This window comes from Cervus canadensis, chromosome 33 (genome assembly GCF_019320065.1).
Source record: "Cervus canadensis isolate Bull #8, Minnesota chromosome 33, ASM1932006v1, whole genome shotgun sequence".
Taxonomy (NCBI): Eukaryota; Metazoa; Chordata; class Mammalia; order Artiodactyla; family Cervidae; genus Cervus; species Cervus canadensis.
In genome coordinates, this window is record NC_057418.1 from 29,749,514 (window position 1) to 29,771,022 (window position 21,509).

At 44.1% G+C, this 21,509-nt stretch overlaps 1 protein-coding gene across 4 annotated transcripts in view; it reads left to right on the top strand.

Moving 5' to 3' along the window:
- Nucleotides 1–21,509, top strand: part of SYTL3 (synaptotagmin like 3) — a 91,336-nt gene that overhangs the window by 5,603 nt on the left and 64,224 nt on the right. For all 4 annotated transcript variants that reach the window (XM_043456938.1, XM_043456937.1, XM_043456935.1 and 1 more), the window contains exons 2-3: nucleotides 6,592–7,185; nucleotides 9,132–9,350. In XM_043456938.1, the coding sequence (XP_043312873.1) occupies nucleotides 7,076–7,185; nucleotides 9,132–9,350 (329 nt within the window). In that variant the 5' untranslated portion in view covers nucleotides 6,592–7,075. The remainder of the gene's footprint in view (nucleotides 1–6,591; nucleotides 7,186–9,131; nucleotides 9,351–21,509) is intronic.

The window sequence follows — 21,509 nt, forward strand, 5'->3', positions numbered from 1 at the left end:
CTCACTCCAGAGATGTCCTGCCCTTCCTCAGACCAACTCCACTTCTCCGCCCAGGCTCAGGCGTGGACATCTTCCTGTCCTCTCCTGTCACCAGCCTCCCTCTGACTCACCGTCACTGTCGTGCCCACTCATCGCCCTCAGGTCGGTGGGCACAGCCAGACTTGGACCCACTTGTCGCCTGTTAGCACTTTGGGTTACAAATGCCACGCTCACCCCTCACTCCATCAAGGAACATGCCAACTGATTTGCATAAATTTCCTAGAATTCTTTTACCATCTCCATTTCGACTCAGAAACATCCAACAAATCAAAAGCCTGCAAGAGAGAAGTATATTTGTTTTATCCATATTTTGAGTAATATGAAAAATAAGCCAGCATGGCTTCTAGTTTCCTGCTGGCATAGGTGACCAGAAATGGAATCCCTAAAGATGGACCTTAAGCTTGCTAGGCCACCAGGTGGATGGAATTCTCTCTGACTTTCTTGGTATTTACCGTGGGCCCATGCGACTTGCTAATTAACTCTGTCACCCTAGAAACCTCTACTGACTAGGAAGAGTTCACTACAAATAAATAAATAGACAAATAATTTAAAAAAATAAGTCAATCATTGTTGTAAGTCTGGGGGCACCTTGTCTTGGATAAACAGACTATAGGCTAAGAATAGTTTTAGTGAATTTGATCTTGAGTGATTTGGAACATGGATTAGAGAGTAAAATCTCTGATTTGGCTGTTGCTGCAAAACTTAGAGAAATTTAAATGCCAGCATAACAGGAATAAAGAGCAGGAAGAGCTCCAGATTTTGTTCAGAGGACAGAAAAGATGCAGCTGAAATAATTCAGATAATTGCTATTGAAACAGAAAGAACTGAGCTCTCAGTTGTAATCTGAAAATCAGACCTGGAATTGCACAAGCAAATTCACGATCAAGTTAAAAGCCCAGCACAACTTAACACAACAAAAACAACCAACCAGTTCTCTATTTTCCCCATTCCATCCTCTAAAACACAATGAAACGTTGAAAAAATGGACAAGAGAATGACACACACAGTTTAATTTGTAAGTAACCTGAGAAATCATTGGATCCTCAATTTCAGTGGTTCTTAAACCCCAAAGACCCAATACTCACTCTTTACAGGAAATATTTTGTAGCTCACCTTTTACTATATGGAATTGGAATTCATGTAAAATATAATAATTTACCATCCCCAATACCAACAACAATAATCCAATGTCATTACTGTGATAAAAGGAGAAATAAAGGGACATTAAGTTATAAGAATATAATATATAATCATATATATTAGTTCAATTCAGTCACTCAGTTGTGTCCGACTCTTTGCAGACCCCATGGACTGCAGCATGCCAGGCTTCCCTGTCCGTCACCAACTCCTGGAGCTTGCTCAAGCTCATGTCCATCGTGTTGGTGATGCCATCCAAACATCTCATCCTCTGTTGTCCCCTTCTCCTGCCTTTAATCTTTCCTAGTATCAGGGTCTTTTCCAATGAGTCAGTTGTTCACATCAGGTGGCCAAAGTATAGGAGTTTCAGCTTCAGCGTCAGTCCTTCCAATGAATATTCAGGACTGATTTCCTTTAGGATTGACTAGTTTGATCTCCCTGCAGTCCAAGGGACTCTCGATATAAACTACATTAAAAGACACAGTCAAGTTGTCAGATGTTCTCATACCTAGAATCACATTGATTTGTAGATTCACATCTACAAATGCAGATCCTTACCAGTATTGTAGCATTAGTGATTCAAATACTATTAATACAAGCCATGCTGCCCTATGTGATGCCACTTTCTGAAATGGTAAGCAATTCTAAATGAAATCAGGTACAGTCTTCCCTCAGTTTACACAATAGCTTCATTCTGGAAAACCCAGTATATTAAAACCCTGCAAAATATACTTTGTGTTTCTGTGAGTTAAATTCTATTATCAGATAATTATATCTTTTCCCTAGTTATCTGGTAAGATAACCAATATTTGTACAGGAATGCAAGGTACATCTTTGTCACCATGACAACTAAAACTACCCCACAAATTTCTAGAGGGAAGCATGGGACTGCCCCCACTGAAAACCCTAAATGAATCCCAATAAGATGAAACACCTGTGGCTCAAACGTGTGGAGGGTCTAAGCCACCAAGTCAGTTGGAACACTGGGAGGACATTGGAAATCAAAGAGAAAACATCCTCCTAGGTTTCTGGATATAAAGTTTTCCAAATTTGCTGGCATATTGAGTGCAGCACTTAAATAGCATCATCTTTTAGGGTTTGAAATAGCTCAGCTGGAATTTCATCACCTCCACTACCTTTGTTCATAGTGATGCTTCCTAAGGCCCATTTGACTGTGCACTCCCAGATGTCTGGCTCTAGGTGAGTGACCACACCATCATGGGTCATTAAGACTTTTTTGTACAATTCTTCTGTGTATTCTTGCCACCTCTTCTTAATCTCTTCTGCTTCTGTTAGGTCCTTGCCATTTCTATTCCTTTATTGTGCCCATCTTTGCATGAAATGTTCTCTTGGTATCTCCAATTTTCTTGAAAAGATCTCCAGCCTTTCCCATTCTATTGTTTTCCTCTATTTTTTTGCATTGTTCACTTAAGAAGGCTTCCTTATCTCTTCTTGTTATTCTCTGATATTCTACATTCAGATGAATATATCTTTTCCTTTCTCCTTTGCCTTTTTGCTTCTCTTCTTTTCTCAGCTATTTGTTAGGCCTCCTCAGACAACCACTTTGCCTTCTTGCATTTCTTTTTCTTGGGGATGGTTTTGGTCACCACCTCCCATACAATGTTACAAACCTCTGTCCATAGTTCTTCAGGCACTCTGTCTACCAGATCTAATCCCTTGAATCTGTTTGTCACATGAATGATCCTGGGGTGTTCTCTATGCAGTCCTGATTGCATCAATTCAAAAAGTCACTCTGTATAGAGGGGGTTTGGACACAGATCCGTCAAGTTAAGGAAAAAAGTACATTTCAATCCAATAATAGAAGGATTTCCTCATTGTAGTTATCAACCATGTGCTTGAATGACTGAAGGTTTATGGAAGCCAGAGTCAAAATCTATCAAAGTCAAGAAGAAAAACTCAGACAAACACTGCACAGACATACCTCTAGTTCTCTAAGCTTTATACTGCATCAACTGGGAACCTCAGAAAGCACCATGTTTGGGTGTGTATTTGAAAGGCTTTCAATGAATTACAATTTGGTGGTCTATCCTTGGAAAGCAAGGAGATCAAAACAGTCAATCTTAAAGGAAATCAACCCTGAAGACTCTTTGGAAGGACTAATGCTGAAGCTGAAGCTCCAATACTTTGGCCACCTGATGCAAACAGCTGACTCATTGGAAAAGACCCTGATGCTGGGAAAGACTGAAGGCAGGAGGAGAAGCGGACGACAGAGGATGAGATTGTTGGATGGCATCACTGACTCAATGGACATGAGTTTGAGTAAGCTCCAGGAGTTGGTGATGGACGGGGAAGCCTGATGTGCTACAGACCTTGGGGTCTCAGAGTCGGACATGACTTGGCAACTGAACAACAATAATAACAACAACAAGCTCTATCCTTAGTTAATTTGAAATCAATATAATGATGACACATGAAGGACAGTTTTGCTTCTCTGCCAAATCACTGCTCAGATCATTCATTACCTTTTTGTTTCATGACCTTTACACCTTGAGAATGCCTTTGTTTTCTTTTGGTTTATCAGAACTATATACACCACTTTGATTTGGGGTTTTGTTTTGTTCTGAGCCACCAGGGCAGCCTCAGTGCTTAAGTACAGTGATTGTTTCACTGCAGGTTCCTGGTAGAAATCATCTTCTCCTTTTCACTCTGGCTGACACTGTTTCTCTGAACTTTAATTTTCCTCTGTGGCCCTAGTACTAAAGAATCCATTTGCCAATGCAGGAGACACAAGAGACCTGGGTTTGATCCCTGGGTTGGAAAGATCCTCTGGAGTAGGAAATGGCAACCCACTCCAGCATTCTTGCCTGGAGAATCCCATGGACAGAGGAGCCTGGTGAGCTACAGTCCATGGGGCTGCAAAGAATCAGACATGACTGAAGCGACTGAGCATACAATACTGAGCATTGTATTGTTAGAAATGGGATAGGGTGTAACTTATCAGTCATTAAGTCCTATACCGTAATCACTTAAACAGTGTCTGGCACTTGCTGAATGCTTGATCAATATTTAATTAATGAATGGCTGATGGATGGTTTCCGAAAACCAACTCAATTTGACTTTTCTGTAACTAGCAGTGGATGGCCACTAGGGGGAGGAAGAGTGCCCACTCAAACCTGCAGAGGCCCCTGTGAGGCCACAGGCAAGGGTTTTGGGTAGAGAGCAGGAGTGTTTTTAAATAACCAAACCCTGCGTGTCTGGACTGGGTAGAGGCCTGGCCACCCGCAGGAGTGAACACTGACCACTCCAGGAGTCCTCATCTCCAGCCTAGTGCTGACCAGTCCCGCCTCCCTGTGGCGCCGAGGACCAGGGCCAGACACCTGAGCCCAAAGGCCACATGGAGAGAAAGCTCAGTGCATAGATGGCGTGTTTTGAGCCAAGTGCAAAAATCTGCACTTAACATACTTGGGAATCAGACAGACAGGACAGTACTTGATTCAGTAATGTGGTTAATAGGTTAGAAATAAGAGAGAAGCAACAAAAACCAAGGAATGCATTTAGAAGAAATAGGCTCACGAAGTTGGTGACACTTTCCCACTTAGGACTTGATTACACGCTGCTTCCTAGCATCTCTTCTTCCCCAGAGACTCAGAGCCTCGGGGAGCTAAGCTCTGCTGCTCCGTCTGTTCACCTGGAAACAGGACCTTAGGAGGGAGGAGGTTTTGACCCTGCTGAGGCTGGAGCCCGCGTCCTTGTTCCCGTGATTCTCCTGCCGTCTATACAGGAGGCTTTTGGGAGCAGGCACTCAGGAATGCTTGGTTGGAGAGCAGAGGCCAGGACCATCCCCTGGCAGCCCGGGCTTTCCTCCTCCTCATGTAGCCTCTGCAGTTTGGTTGGGCCAACTGTTTTAACTTTACCCTACGATAGTTTGTATGCTCAGTCATGTCTGACTCTTTGCAACTGCATGGGCTGTAGCCCATGAGGCTCCTCTGTCCAAGAATACTGGAGTGGGTTGCTCCAGTATTTCCTCCTCCATGGGATCTTCCTGACCCAGGGATCGAACCCAAGTCTCCTGCCTTGCTGGCGGATTCTTTATCTCTGAGCCACCAGTGTAGCCCCACCCACAAAAGAGAAAGTGACAAATAGAGGATCCTTAAGCCAAGGGGTCCTTAGCCTATAGGTCCATGAACTTGGACATGAAAAAATTTATATCTTAATTTTCATTGACTTGTAACTAAAGTTTAGCATTTCGTCACAAACCACAGTAGAGTTAGCAAGACTTATGGTCTCCACATCATTTGTTGCAGATATCTCAGTATTGCTTGCAATCATTGCTACTCTGAAATTACAGTCACTGTTAGATCACTGCTAGATTTCATACATCCCTGGACACATATATTATTATAATTTTAAAATTTTCAGTATAATTGATTTCCTTTGTTATAATGTATTTTATTTCATGTGTTTGAATACAGAAGCTTCGCCAGATGACCAGAGATTAAAAGAGAAAAATTAAGAATCTCTGCTTAAAGAGAATGATCCCTTAGGGGTCTATTAACCTCTTTTTCACTGATTTGCTATGGATCATAAATTAATAGAATGTGAATTTCTGTTGAGGCTGAACAAAGGGAGTTTAGCTTCCAAAGCATTGAAGGGACATCTTATTACTAAGAAATTCATGGAAATTTGATAACAAAATGGCACTGTAGAAAGTACACTAATTAGATCTGCATTTTCTGCTTTTCATTGACATGTTTTATCAATTCAATACCATCTTGGTTGGGGGAAAAACAGATCAAAGGTGCTGTGTGTTTAGCATCACTGATGGAAAAAGTAAGTAGGAATGGAAAACCTGCCAACTCGTATTCACCAGAAATAAAAGCCCGTGCAGAAGGCCATTGCTAAAAACCATTAAAGACCACAAATAACTGATAGACTGAGGTTGTGGTGATATCCCTTCATAGATCCTTAATGGAGTAAACATTTTTTTGAGTTTTGAAGTTAATTGTAAAAATTACAGTTAACAGATGAAGTTGTAGATATCCTAAAGTATTTTCAATTAGGATGATGTACATTCAATATTGGAGGAGGAAATGGCAACCCACTCCAGTGTCTTCCCTGGGAAATCCCATGGACAGAAGAGCCTGGCAGGCTGTAGTCAATGGGGTTGCAAGAGTCAGACATGACTTAGCAACTAAACAATAGCACATTAAATATAGACCTTCATGCCTCTAATCACTCAGGATACAGAATTCATATCAGAAAAATTCAAGTGTGGAAGTTTGAGGCTTTTAGAAACATGAGAAGTCCAATTTAATAAAATTTAAAATCTTACATTATCATCACAGCAAAAAATGCAAAGATCTGTCTGTAGAACATTTTGTCTTTTCTGGACTAAAGCTGCAGAGATACGTAAGCCTGGAAAAATGATGCTATTTTTGTTGTCTTTTTCTGCAGGTATTTATCATCAGTGCTACCTGCAAACCTGTGAAGAGAAAGAAAGGTTAATGTCTGTGTCACTGAATACTCTTCTTACTGCTGTTTGTAAATTCCCTCCGATTGGGGATTACTTCTGCTTATGCAGAAATTATCTGTGTAATTTATAACAATCTCTGGCCAAAACCTCAGAAAAAAAGATATGCTTCTGACTTAGCCGGATGTCAGAGGCTGCGGCAGGACCTGGGGAGAAGGCTCTGCAGATGGCATGAGGCTCTGGGAGCGATGATTCCAACGGAGGGATAGCTTCTTGGAACTTTTTTCTCCTGAGAAGAGTGACAGTTAAAAAGAGGAAAAAAGCTACGAGCAACACCGTTGCCAATGAAATAGGAGAGGGAGTGCTTTCAAAGCACTTGGGGCTGTCGCTGGGCTCTGAGCTCATCCACGGGACTGGGACGCACGGCCATGGAGTAGAACTTCACCGTGAGTCTGAGAAGAGACAGAAATGGCCCACCAAGTCAGCCTCAGTTCCCTCCAGGAGTCGGAACGCGAAGTGATCCTTCAGGTTTTGTACCGGGACCGGGAGGTTCAAAACACGGAGGCAGAGCGGATACGGTAGGCGGTCGTGCAGATGGTGGAATTCTTTGCTTTTTTTGGCCTTTTCTGCTTGGAGGCCATCTCTCCTTGGCGTCTTGCTGCTTGCTTAGCTAGTGCCGTTTGCTCCACATTCAGCCTCTTGTCTGACAAGAGTCCGAAGCAAGGGCTGTGGGTGGAGGTGACCTTTACTGTGTCACTAAGCTTTGGGATGGTCAGGGAAAGAATGCCTTTTTTTCACTTAAAACAATGCCTTTGTGTGATAAGTTGGCTGTCTGTCTGCCTATCCATTTGCCTACTTTGCAGGAATCGTTCAACGGCAGCCTTCAGACTTCCCATACACCCTTTCAAGGGAAAGACCTCCAGCTAAGGGTTTTCCTAAATTATTTTTGGTGGTAATTGAAGACGCGAAGAAAGCAGCTTAGAAACAGATCTGCTGGCGTCCATTCCGAGCCTTCTCTTTGCTCACTTTTGCTTCCCAGCCAGCTCTGAGGAAACAGGGAGCATGAAGTCTGAACCTGCCCAGCCTGCTCCCAGACTCATTTGTCAACAGAGAACACCTTCTCATTCTGTCTCTGAACATGGGCTGTTTGCCATTAGTTTAACACTTACCAGAGCAGGGCTAGGTTATCAGCAGCGTGTCTCTTGTTAGCTGTCAAGATCCATCTTTAATATAACGATGCTTTGTTTATTGATGTTGATGGAGAATGTGAGGTCTAGAAAATAAGTAAATGGGATGGGCTTTTGATCTCATTGTGTTTTTAATGGCAGAACTCTTTTTCAGAGTCTGCCAAGAAAAACAAACATACAAAACAAAACTTCGGACCACCCAGTGTTTGAGGAAGGAGAGGAAATTTCTGGGTGAACTGGAAGGAACAATGTTCCTTTTCTACTCTCCTTTGTAATCCCAAAGCTGTCCAAGTGTCCTTACACTTTCTTCCACTAAAAAAAAAAAAAAAAGAAAGAAATACAGTGAGCAAAATAGAGTTCTCTTTGGTAATGGAAGATCTTTCAGTGATTTAGAAGCATGGTTTTGAATGCCAACAAAGTAACGTGGATATTTTGTTCCAAGGGTACCGAAAGTTGGCTGGAGGCTTGTTTCTCAGGATTAGCTTCTCTATTCTAAAAGTGACAGAGACAGTCCATAAAAGAGTATTCTGGCTAATGGTATGTTTTATGGTCCAATGTAATACACCTTTTCACTAAGAGGGCTCTTCCCTGGTGACCCAGATGGTAAAGAATCCGCCTGCAATGCGGGAGGCCTGGGTTCCATCACTGGGATGGGAAGATCCCCTGGAGGAGGGCAGGGCAACCTACTCCAGTATTCTTGCCTGGAGAATCCATCCCATGGACAAAGGAGCCTGGTGGGCTACAGTCCATGGGGTCACACGGAGTCAAACATGACTGAGCCACTGACACGTTTGCACTAGGGCTATCTTCCTGGGAGGAACAGGAACTGAAAGTAACCAACCACCCATAAAAAATAGTAGCAAAACTATAGCATCAGTTAAGTAACTTTATTGGGGCACTTATAACAACGCAGGCCTGTATGCTGTATACTTACACATCATTCCCTGTCTTGAATATTAGAATTGATGCCGTTTTCCTGCATTTTTCCTCTTCTTTCACTGTTTTTCTTTACCATTATAATGCCGTTTGGGCACAAAAGGATGAACCTAGAACAAAATCAGCAGCTGACTCCTCCATGCCAGGCAGAGTGTTTATGCTTTGCCATTTCATCCTCACAGCTACCCTGGGAGGTAAGGCTTTCCCAGCTGAGAAAACCTCTGAGCCTTTGCTCTGAAAGATGGCAGCTGGTTCACACAGCTGTGTTAGAACCCGGGGGTGCTGGAGTGCAAAGCCCCTTCTCTGTCTCCATACTGTTGAGGCCCTTGCCACGGAGGAGTTTGGCTGGCTTCTGTCCTTCCACTCACTGGTTTCTCATCACTTAACCCTCTGGGCCGCAGGAAACTGAAGACGCGCCTGCAGCATCTCAGGTGGAAAGGCGCGAAGAGCGTGAGCCATGAGTACAAAGAGAAGTCCTGTGCCCGCTGCCAGCAGACCCTGGGGCTCCTGCTGAACCGGGGAGCCGTGTGTCGGGGCTGCAGTCACCGCGTGTGCAGTGAGTGCCGGGTGTTCCTGAGGCGGACCCGCGCCTGGAAGTGCACCGTGTGCTTCGAGGACAGGTGAGGATGAGCGGGCCGGTGAGGATGGGCGGGGCCGGCGGGTGGGCGGGGCCTATGAGGATGGGCGGGGCCGGCGGTGGGTGGGCGGGGTGGTGGGGCAAGGATGGCTGGAAAGCCTCGGATATGGTCCAGGACCAACAATCAATAAAGACAGCTGTCATTCTTTAAACTTAATCAGAAAATATTCAGAGAATGCTTAACATGGAGCTGCCTTTCTAGGCATGGAAATTCTTGTAACTCAAAAGCACATTTTGCCAAATGAAAAAAGTTTTTTAGTTTACAAAAGTTTGTAATGGCCGAGGATCATCTAACCTAGGAGTTAAGATTCCTATCAGTTTCTTAACTAGTTAGTTTTGTTAGTTTTTTTAGAGCTTAATTTATCTCTTTGAGGAAAAGTGGAGTGAATTGTAATACAAGGAATATTAGAGTGTCCTGTGGAGGTTTATTAAGGCCTTTTGAAGGAAGAAAGTTGACCTGTATTGCTGCTCCACTAAAGAAGCTGTTATGGTTTCCATTAGTGATAGGCTGAATCTATATTTACTCTAATCTTTTGATGTTGTGAGATTTTAAAATATTTTAAACACGGAATTGGTATTTTTGAAATACACTTCTTGAAAATGATGAAGAACACGTATGGCTTGATCTCATACTGTTTGAAGCAAGAATGGGCTGGTCATCGATTCCTGGAAAACCCAGGGAGTGTTTCTGCTTGTTGTGGGGGAGTGTGCACAAGGACATCACAGAACTCATGAGAAGCAGAAATGTTTGTCTGGTGTGAATCTAGGAGAATAATCTGAGACTGAGATTTGAAAACAACTTCTACATGTTGCTTAGGTGCATACGTGCCTAGGGAGACTGTGTGAGGCGATTACAGAGTGAGGGCACACCAGTGGGATTTTTCTCGCCCCCTAAATCAAGAGGATTGTGTTTATAAGCAGCCTGATATTAATCTCCTTAAACTCCCCCTTGCTTTGTGAGGCTTAATGTATTCCAGTCACTCATTCAAAGGCAGGTTGTTCAACCAGATTGCCTTGCTCCTATGCACCCCTCTCTGACACAGCATGTCACGTCACAGACACGTGGTCAGAGTCACCTCCAAACACATCAAGTTTCCTCAGTCTGTCAAAGCCAGCGCCCTTCTGGCTTTTCTTAGCTTGAGAGGGAAACAGAAAGAATTCCTGTGAGCCAGCCCTGGCTGCACTTGTGCTTACGCAGGTCCTGGGCTCTTGAGAGAGGAGGGAAGGTCCTAAGACCCTCTTCAGTTAACCATATGTACTGGGTTGATAAACACTGATGATAAACACTGTGTCCCAAGATAGTAATTCTTCAGGACTTCTTTTAGTGGTTAAAGTGAGTAAAGCGAAGTTGCTCAGTCGTGTCCGACTCTTTGCAACCCCATGGATTGTAGCTTACCAGGCTCCTCCGTCCATGGGATTTTCCAGGCAAGAGTACTGGAGTGAGTTACCATTTCCTTCGCCAGAGGATCTTCCCAACCCAGGGATCGAACCCGGGTCTCCTGCATTGTAGGCAGACGCTTTATCATCTGAGCCACCAGGGAAGTCTCAAAATGAAAGTCGCTCAGTCCGACTCTTTGCGACCCCATGGACTATACAGTCATGGAATTCTCCATGCCAGAATACTGGAGTGGGTAGCCTTTCCCTTCTCCAGGGAATCTTCCCAATGCAGGGATCGAACCCAGGTCTCCCGCATTGCGGGCAGATTCTTTACCAGCTGAGCCATAAGGGAAGCCCCTTTAGTAGTTAACTGGAAACTAAAAATCAAAACAGGAGGACAGGGGCTGAGACAACCTCCCAGGAAGGGGGCCCTGTTGAAATCTCCGCCCTGGAGAGCCCCATGCCCCAGGGCATTGTAACTGAACCCTTCTAAGCTCATGAAGTGCGAATTCTAAAACCCCAGCTTCCTGGTGTTGAAATAAGGATGTTTTTCAAAATACAGAGATAATTGCATTGCTCTGGAGAGAACTGACCCAGGAAATTGTAGGGCTAGAGAGCTAAGTAATTTACAACAACCCCTCCCCCCTTCATTTACTTCCTTTCTTCGAAGCTCTCTACCCTCTCTAGTTTTGTCCACTCTGGGCTGCCGTCCACTCTTGGGGGATCAAACCAAAGAAAAGGATGGTGAAGTGTGAGAGTCTTTTGACAGTTTTAACTGGGACCTGGACAGGTTTTCGACCCCAGTCATTTTCCTCTCCCTGCTTCTTCTTCAGCCTGAGACTCATCCCTAAAGAAGTGGATTTGTTGTGGGAACCAGAGGAAAACATAGGTTTTAAAAGCAAGCAAAAGGAAAGTCTAGGGGAGCAGTTTTAAAGAAAGCAAAACCAGCGTTCAGACTGCTGCAGTCAGTGCAAAGGCCTGTGGGCAGCGCTGGCCTTGGGCTTGGGCTGAGGGTCCAGGAGAAAACTGAGGATTCTCCCTGCTGGGCAGGTTTTCTGCTGAGGACCCTTGGGGGCTCAGGGGAGGGAGAGGGGAGGGAGGACTAAGCTAGCTCAAGGTGACTTCCCAGAGCACCCAGGTGGGAGCATTTCTGGAAGATGGTCAGGATTAGAGAGGGAAATGAACACAGTCAGGGACAAGGAATACCGTGGGGATGAGTGCAGTCACCACTTGGGCACCTCTGCCGGGCATGTCTTGACACCATATGCTTTGTTTAAATCTTCAAACAGTCTTACATGGCAGTTACTACTATTATCCCAGTTTTATGGGTGAAGAAGCAGAGGCTTAGAGACCCAAGGGAGCCCAAGACCACATAGTAAGACTAGAACCAGTCTCCTGAGTGCCAGCACTTCTTCTTTTTTTTTTTAATCACTGAATGATCCAAAATTATCTTTAATGGTAAAAACTGAAGATATATAAGAAAACAATCAAGTAGAATATCATACCAGTGACAGACTTTATTTTCTTGGGCTCCAAAATCACTGCAGAAGGTGACTGCAGCCATGAAATTAAGACACTTGCTCCTTGAAAGGAAAGCTATGACCAACCTAGACAGCGTTTTAAAAAGTAGAGACATCACTTTGTTGACAAAGTTATGTCTAGTCAAAGCTATGGTTTTTCCAGTGGTCGTGTATGGATGTCAGAGTTGGACCATAAAGAAGGCTGAGCGCCAAAGAATTGATGCTTTTGAACTGTGCTGTTGGAGAAGACTCTTGAGAGTCTCTTGGACTGCAAGGAGATCAAACCTAAAGGAGTCCATCCTAAAGGAGATCAGTTCTGGGTGTTCATTGGAAGGACTGATGCTGAAGCTGAAACTCCAATACTTTGGCCATCTGATGCAAAGAGGTGACTCATTTGAAAAGATCCTGATGCTGGGAAAGATTGAAGGCAGGAGGAGAAGGGGATGACAGAGGATGAGATGGTTGGATGGCATCACCAACTCAATGGACATGAGTTTGGGTAAACTCTGGGAGTTGGTGATGGACAGGGAGGCCTGGCCTGCTGCGGTTCATGGGGTCACAAAGAGTTGGACACGACTGAGTGACTAAACTGAACTGAACTGAACTGACAGAAGCTATGTTCCTGCATTTCACATGAAGAAGTATATAGACAAGCTAAATAAACTGAGTAAAATATTTCATGTAGCTGTACATTTACACAATTTCCAGAGGTTAGGCACTAAGTGTAATTTCACAGAAAAAGAGCCATTTGTCCTTTAAAATACGGTTTTTCTTTTTTACTTCTGAACTGGAATCGGCAGCTGTTTTAGTTCTTACCACAGCGCTTGTCTGTTTCACACAGGGTAGGTGTACTTCGTTCTGTGCGAATGGATAATGATAATTACATGAAGGATCATAATATGCTCTTTCAGTTCAGTTCAGTTGCTCAGTCGTGTCTGACTCTTTGTGACCCCATGGACTGCAGCATGCTAGGCTTCCCTGTCCATCACCAACTCCAGGAGCTTACTCAAACTCATGTCCATTGAGTCCGTGATGTCATCCAACCATCTCATCCTCTGTTGTCCCCTTCTCCTCCCGCCTTCAATCTTTCCCAGTATCAGGGGCTTTTCAAATGAGTTAGTTCTTCGCATCAGGTGGCCAAAGTATTGGAGTTTCAGCTTCAGCATCAGTCCTTCCGATGAATATTTAGGATTGATTTCCTTTAGGATTGACTGGTTTGATCTCCTCACAGTCCAAGGGACTCTCAAGAGTCTTCTCCAACACCACAGTTCAAAAGCATCAATTCTCCAGCACTCAGCTTTCTGTATAGTCCAACTCTCATATCCATGGATGCTTAGTCGCTTCAGCCGTGTCCGACTCTTTGCCGCCCCATGGACTGTAGCTCGCCAGGCTTCTCTGTCCCTGGGATTCTCCAGGCAAGAATACTGGAGTGGGTTGCCGTTTCCTTCTCCACACATCTATACATGACTACTGGAAAAACCATAGCTTTGACTGCTGCTGCTGCTGCTGCTAAGTCACTTCAGTCGTGTCCGACTCTGTGCGACCCCATAGATGGCAGCCCATCAGGCCCCCGCCCCTGTCCCTGGGGTTCTCCAGGCAAGAACACTGGAGTGGGTTGCCATTTCCTTCTCTAATGCATAAAAGTGAAAGTGAAATTGCTCAGTCGTGTCTGACTCTTAGTGACCCCATGGACTGCAGCCTACCAGGCTCCTCCATCCATGGGATTTTCCAGGCAAGAGTACTGGAGTGGGGTGCCATTGCCTTCTCTGATAGCTTTGACTAGACGGACTTTTGTTGGCAAAGTAATGTCTCTGCTTTTTAATATGCTGTCTAGGTTGGTCATAGCTTTTCTTCCAAGGAGCAAGTATCTTTTAATTTCATGGCTGCAGTCACCATCTGCAGTGATTTGGGAGCCCAAAAACATAAAGTCTCTCACTGTTTCTATTGTTTCCCCATCTATTTGCCATGAAGTGATGGGATCAGTTGCCATGATCTTAGTTTTCTGAATATTGAGTTTTAAGCCAACTTTTTCACTCTCCTCTTTCACTTTCATCAAGAGGCTCTTTAGTTCTTCTTCACGTTCTTCCATAAGGGTGGTGTCATCTGCATATCTGAGGTTATTGATATTTCTTCTGGCAATCTTAATTCCAGCTTGTGGTTCATCCAGTCTAGCATTCTGCATGATGTACTCTGCACAGAAGTTAAATAAGCAGGGTGACAATATATAGCCTTAGCGTACTTCTTTCCCAATTTGGAACCAGTCTGTTGTTCCATGTTTGGTTCTAACTGTTGCTTCTTGACCTGCATACAGATTTCTCAGGAAGCAGGTCAGATGGTCTGGTGTTCCCATCTCTTTCAGAATTTTCCACAGTTTGTTGTGATCCACACAGTCAAAGGCTTTGATGTAGTCAATAAAGCAGGATGATGTTTTTCTGGAACTCTCTTGCTTTCCCAATGATCCAACGGATGTTGGCAATTTGATCTCTGGTTCCTCTGCCTTTCTAAATCCAGCTTGAACATTTGGAAGTTCATGGTTCATGTATTGCTGAAGCCTGGCTTGGAGAATTTTGAGCATTACTTTACTAGCGTGTGAGATGAGTGTAATTGTGCAATAGTTTGAACATTCTTTGACATTGCCTTTCTTTGGAATTGGAATGAAAACTGACCTTTTCCAGTTCTGTGGCCACTGCTGAGATTTCTAAATTTCCTGGCATATTGAGTGCAGCACTTTCACAGCATCATCTTTTAGTATTTGAAATAGTTCAACTGGAATTCCATCACCTCCACTAGCTTTGTTCATAGTGATGCTTCCTAAGGCCCACTTGACTTCACATTCCAGGATGTCTGCCTCTAGGTGAGTGATCACACCATCGTGGTTATCTGGGTCATGAAGATCTTTTTTGTATAATTCTTCTGTGTATTCTTGCCACCACTTCTTAATATCTTCTGCTTCTGTTAGGTACATACCATTTCTGTCCTTTTTTGTCCTATATTCTTTGAATGAAAAGTTCCCTTGGTATCTCTAATTTTCTTGAAGAGATCTGTAGTCTTTCCCATTCTATTATTTTCCTCTATTTCTTTGCACTGATCACTGAGGAAGGCTTTTAAATCTCTCCTTGCCATTCTTTGGAACTCTGCCTTCAAATGGGTATATCTTTCCTTTTCTCCTTTGCCTTTAGCTTCTCTTATTGTCTCAGCTATTTGTAAGGCCTCCTCAGACAGCCATTTTGCCTTTTTGCATTTCTTTTTCTTACATATGCTTTTTATCCATTGGCCAAATGAGGGTACAAATGACTTAATAGTCTTTGAAGCCTTCTGTTATTACCAAACATACAGTAAAAAAGTGGAAATTTGTGGGGGTACTTTTTGAAAAAGTTTGTTTTTGAATAGTTTATTTTGTGCTTACTAAAGGGATATTTACACAGTAGTTTGAGTATCGTTCCTTTTGTTGAAGTTGACATTTCGCCTATGGTCAGTCATGGCAGATCCTGCTTCAAAGAACCTTTTTGAGATGAGTAAGCTTCCTGTATCCTTAGGTTCAGACTTGAAGTTGTCCCTCACTCATTTCCGCTGAACCTTTCGCCCGACAGGAAGGTCAGTGCCAGGAGGCCATTTTCCCGGGCTGGCACTCGATGTGCTGGTGAAGTCCTGCCTTGGTTAGAGCTCTGGGCTGAAATGTAGCCGAGAGTTATGGACACTGGGGGTGGAGGGCTACCAGACAGGCTTGTAGGCCCTTTCCAGTCATGTTTTCATAGGGATTTCCACAATAACAGACCCACATCCATAGATCAGACCAAGAGTGCGTTCCAGTGCCAAAGAGACATCATGGGTAGATTTTTCTAATTTTAAGTGATTCTAATCCTGCACTGTTTCATGAATGCATATCCTGATTTCCCAATTTGGAGTTTCTTTATTTTTGTTTATTTTCAGTCAATTAAAGTGTCTCTTCAAAGATTTTTCCTTCCATGGCTGATTCATGTCGATGTATGGCAAAAACCACTACAATATTGTAAAGTAATTAGCCTCCAACTAATAAAAATAAATGGGAAAAAAAAAAAAAAGATTTTTCTTCTCAGAAGAGCATGTGGGTGATGGGTATTTTAAGCCATTGCCTATCTGAGGATGCCTTCAATAGCCTTTCCTCACAAGTAAGGACTTCACTGGGTTTTATTCATTTTTTAAACTTTTTGTTTTCGGGTGTAGCTGATTAACAATGTGATAGCTGTTTCAGATGAAGAACCAAGAGACTCAGTCATACATTCAGATCTATCCACTCTCCAGCAGACTCCCCTCCCATCCAGGCTGCCAGACCACCCCGACCAGAGTTCTACGTGCTGTTCGTTTGGTCCTTGTCTGCATCTGTTTTCAACAGAGCAGTAGGACTTCACTGGGTTTTAAAATCTCAGGTCCCAGCTTTCCATCTTTAAGTTCATTTAATGTGTTATCATTGTCCTTTGGAATCTACTGTGACAGACACACTGCAGACTAGCTCTATTTTTCTTTATTGATCATCTGGATTTTAGGTAGTAGGAGCATATTGGTTTTTTTCCGTATCCTTGTCATTGAAGGCAGTTTCTAATATCGTCCTGGGTCTGAGTCTCTCCACACTGATTTTCATGGAATAAGGAGAATTCCCCAGAGCTGGCTGTGCTTTGGATCTGCTTGTTGTTGTTGTTTTTTAATTATTTTTAATTGTGAAGAAATACACATAAAATGTATCATCATAGCTATAGCTAAGTGTACAGTTTAATGGCATTTGAAACTGTGGGTAATCATTAGTCAAACCCACTTCATCAGCCTTTACTCATCAAGGTCGTCCAGGAGACTTACATACCCGCCATTACCTTTTTAAAAAATTTCATTTATTGTTGCTGCTCTGGGTCTTGGTTGCTGCACACGGACTTTCTCTAGCTGGGGTGAGCAGGGGTCTACTCCTCATTGTGGTGCATGGGCTTCTCATTGCGGTGGCTTCTCTTGTTGTGGAGCACAGGCTCTAGGGTACGCGGGCTTCAGTGGCTGTGGCGCAGGGGCTTAGGTTCTCTGTGGCATGTGGGATTTTCCCAGACCAGGGATCGAATCCCGTGTTCCCCGCATTGGCAGATGGATTCTTATCCCCTGTGCCACCAGGGAAGCCCTCGGTTATTTCTTAAATTTCAATTAATTATGGCTGTGCTGCGGCTTCCTTGTTGCGTGCTGGCTTTCTCTGGTTGCAACACACCCTCCATTCTTGTCCTAAACGGTGAGATGTTCGCCAAGAGAGTTGTTTTCCAGGAACTGGGAGTCAGCGGCCTATAGTTTGAGCTTAATTGGCTGAAATTGGATAGGCCCACCCACCCTCCAACTGCGCTTGCGTAAGAGACCTCTCCGTGACCTTTTGAGGTCAGAGGGCGAAAACTCCACCTCCAGATCGTGGTGAGCACCTCCATCTTGCCAGGAGCAGAGGCCTGGAGCCTAGTTACGCCTGCGCACAATGGCCATGGCCCACCTTTTTCCAATCACCCTTCCCCACACTCTGCACGCCCACTTTGCCACTCCCTGCCGTTTTAGCCTTCATTGCATCAGTACTACGAACCCCTTGTGTCTGGGAGGTGGATCTGAGGCCTGCTCTTTCTCTGCGCTTTGCTGCAAATTTGAGTGTCTCAGCTTACTGCACGTCGGGGAAGCCCAACCTGGTAATAACCTGTGTGTTGTTGTACAACTTCCAGGCTTTTTCATCTTGCACAACTGAAACTCTGTTCCATTCAACAGCTCGCTTTCTTGCCTCCCTCCCCTGCCCCAGCCCCTCTGCCTGCATCCTTCTTTCTGACTCTCTGACTCCCCTGGGCCCCTCCCACAGGTGGAATCATACAGTATTTGTCTCTCTGGGTCTGGCTCATTTCACTAAGCACACGGTTTTCAAGGTTCATACATGTTGTAGCACGCTGCAGAATTCATTCCTTCCTTCTTAAGGCTGCCCTCACATTCTTGAGTGTGTATGAATCACGTTTTGTTTGTCCGTTCATCTGCTGATGATGCTTGGGTTGCTTCTACCCTTTGGCTGTTGTGAATTGTGGGTGTGCAAACATCTCTTTGAGACCCTGCTTTCAATTCTTTCAGGTGTATTCCCAGAAATGGGACTGCTGAGTCACATGGTATTTCTGTGTTTAATTTTTTGAGACCCACCATACAGTTTCCAACAGCTGAGCTGTTTCACATTCCCACCAACAGTGCACAAGGATTCCAGTTTCTTCACTTGTTGTCTTCTGAGTTTTTTTTTTTTTTTAATGATAGTTACTAATGGGGGTGAGGTGGGGGTTTGCTTGTGTTTTGACTCTGTAACATTTTCTTCGGTCAGGTCTGATTATTCTTTAATGCCATTTGCCCTGGCTTATTCGGGAATAACTTAGGTTGGCCTTGTAGTCTCTCTTCCATTTGTACTCCTTATCCTTCAACATTTACTGTTTTTTTTCTTTCGTGTTCTGGGAAGGCATCCTTACTGAGTCAGCATCATTGATTCCACTTTCCAGATTCTCAATTCTGCTCTTTCCTGTTGGTAAAACAGCTTGTTCTGCGTTTGCATTGTTGTTTCCTAAATGTTCCTTGATTCTAGTGTGTTGTCTCTTGTTGGCTTTTCCTTAAGTCTTTCTGTTTCTTTTTCATAGAAAAGAAGGAAAGAAAAAAAAAGAAAAGAAGGAAAGAGGGTGTTAGACTCTCTGTCATGTCCAACTATTTGCGACCCACAGACTGTAGCCCGCCAGGCTCCTCTGTCCATGGAAATCTCCAGGCAAGAGTATTGGAGTGGGTTGCCCTTCCCTTCTCCAGGGGATCATCCCAACCCAAGTATTGAACCCAGATCTCCTGCATTGCAGGCAGATTCTTTACTGTCTGAGCCACCAGTGAAGCCCCCTTTTTCACAAGAGGTGGGTCTTAAATGCCTTTGAAGATGACTGCTTTCTGAAACTTCCTTGGTTGCCGCAGTGATGCACCTGAGTAGCCGTTCCTGGTCTGTAGGACTCTCTCTCCTGCCCGGGGCCTTTTGTCAGAGGCTCTGCGTTGTCTTCGGACCACCAGGTTGAGGGTTTACCAGCAGAGCCCTTGCTCCTTGTCTTTATGGAGTGCTGGTGGAGCCAGTTCTTAGATCTGTAGGGAAGACAGGGTGGTCCACAGTGTTCAGCCTGCTTTCTGTTTTCAAGGCTTTAAGGAGTGCAGCACTGTCCAGCTACAGGAGAATTATTTCATTGACTAATTTTCTGATAAACCAGGGACAGCAAACTCATGGCCAGCTGGCAGCAAAGAGCCCACGGCTTTCTTTTGTTGTCCTGCTGTGTCTAATAGTTACTATTTTAATGCCTTAAAGCAGGGCATGGGTCCTCCAGCTCACCATAGCGCCTACCCTGCCCTCTTGTCTCATCTCTCACCCACTCTCTTCGTCTAGTTTCTGCTTGGTGCCTGACTGTGACCCCTGCCCCTACACATTCAGAAAACATGACAAACGTCAGACCTGGGTGCCACTGGGGCTCCACCCATGTCGGTCCCACCTTATCCCTTCAGTTCTCAGGATGCTCCCTGCAGGGGTGGAGATGTTCATTTATTCATCTGTCCACACGTTTATTCACTGGCCCCACCTAAGTTGTGTTTGGGGCTGTGGATACAGCGCTGAATTTAACACAGAGGGGACCTGCCTCCTCTCAGCGGTCAAGTAGAGTTATTCCTGTTTTGCAGGAAGCGATGGTAGCCATTTGATTAAAATCTCTCCTTTATCTTATCTTGAGTCTGACTTCTCTCCTAGTTACCTAGGATTTAATCACAACATCAGTCTTTTTTTCCTGTAAGAACGTTGAAATCAGATCAACTGAGCTGGTTGGTAGAAAGAAAAAAAAAAAAAAACACCTCATTATTTTGCTTTGTAACTAAAACTGCCTTAGATATGAGATTATTTGAAGTAGGAAAACATTTTTTTTTCAACTGTATGGGTGCATAAGACCATTTTAGCTGGGAATTATCAAGTGGTTAGTACAAAGAAATTAAGTTGATGCTTGGTTTACATTATTTGGCGTCTTCGTTTAGAGTTTTTGTAGCTTGTCTGTCCGATAAGACACCAAAACTTTCTTGAAGCTTCCTTGCCATCAGGGTGCTGGTTAGAGAGCAGGTCTGCCTGGGAGGGGTGTGTCTTAAGGCATTGGAAGAATCCTGGCATGCAGACAAATTTTCTACCTCTTGTTCGCCGAATGGTGGAAATACCTTTAGCAATTTCTGGGGACATCATGCTGACTTCTCCTGGACTATAAAGTGTGGATGTGACAGCTTACCGACCTGCAGGTGCCAGTAATTTGAATGCAAAGTAAAGATGCAGTCACGCAGGCCTGTTTGGCTCACTGCTTGCTGATAGTGATAAGGTCAAACTACCTTTCCATTAGGGTCCTCTGCTCATCGCATCATTGAACATTTGCATGCTAAAATTTGCAAAGTGCTTTTCAGCAGTTTTCTCTTTTGCTAATGAAATGGCAGCATTAGCGGAGTTCACGGCTATGAAAATGGATGCTGGAACCTCCAGAAGTTTATTAAGAGCGGTAGCACGTGCTTGGTGTTTATAATTACAGTGATCCCCCTGCAGAGTGAGTGGAAAGTCAGACACGGAACTCAGGTCTCTGACTCTAGACTTTTTGTTCCCTCCACCACCCCTGGATTTTGCTCTCTGAGATGTATTTATCAATTGGCTGAAAGAGTTTTAAAGAAGCAAGTTGCGATTCTACCAGAGAAATTTAAAACTGTTAATCTCTTGCTGGGCTCTGAAAATGTTCCAAGAAGTTTTCATAGCCAAATTCTGATTGAGTCATTGGGGGAGAAATTCCTTTGGTTCCTGTGAGTCAGGCTACGCTGAGCTGGCCTTAATGAAGACAGAGACATAGCAAGATTTGCTCACCTCTGTCTTAGTAAGACCCATAAATGGTCCTCCTTATAAAGCCTGGGATTTGTGTGGACAGGAAGCCATTATGAAAGCTACCAGGGAATAATTGTTCACGAAACAGCTGATTCTGCAGAAAGTGTTTGTAGAGATAGGGCTGCAGTCTAGTTCTCAAAGGAAATAGACTCAAATGCAAGAAGCGCTTGTTGTTGTACGGTTTAGGACTGTGGTACTTCTATCCTTCCGTTCTTGAGTCACAGATAAGCCCAAGAGACCTGTGGGCTTGTGTCCAAATCTATCCCTGCCAAGGAAGCGCGTGCTTGAATTTCACAACTAATCCATTGGGATCCTGTAAGAGGAT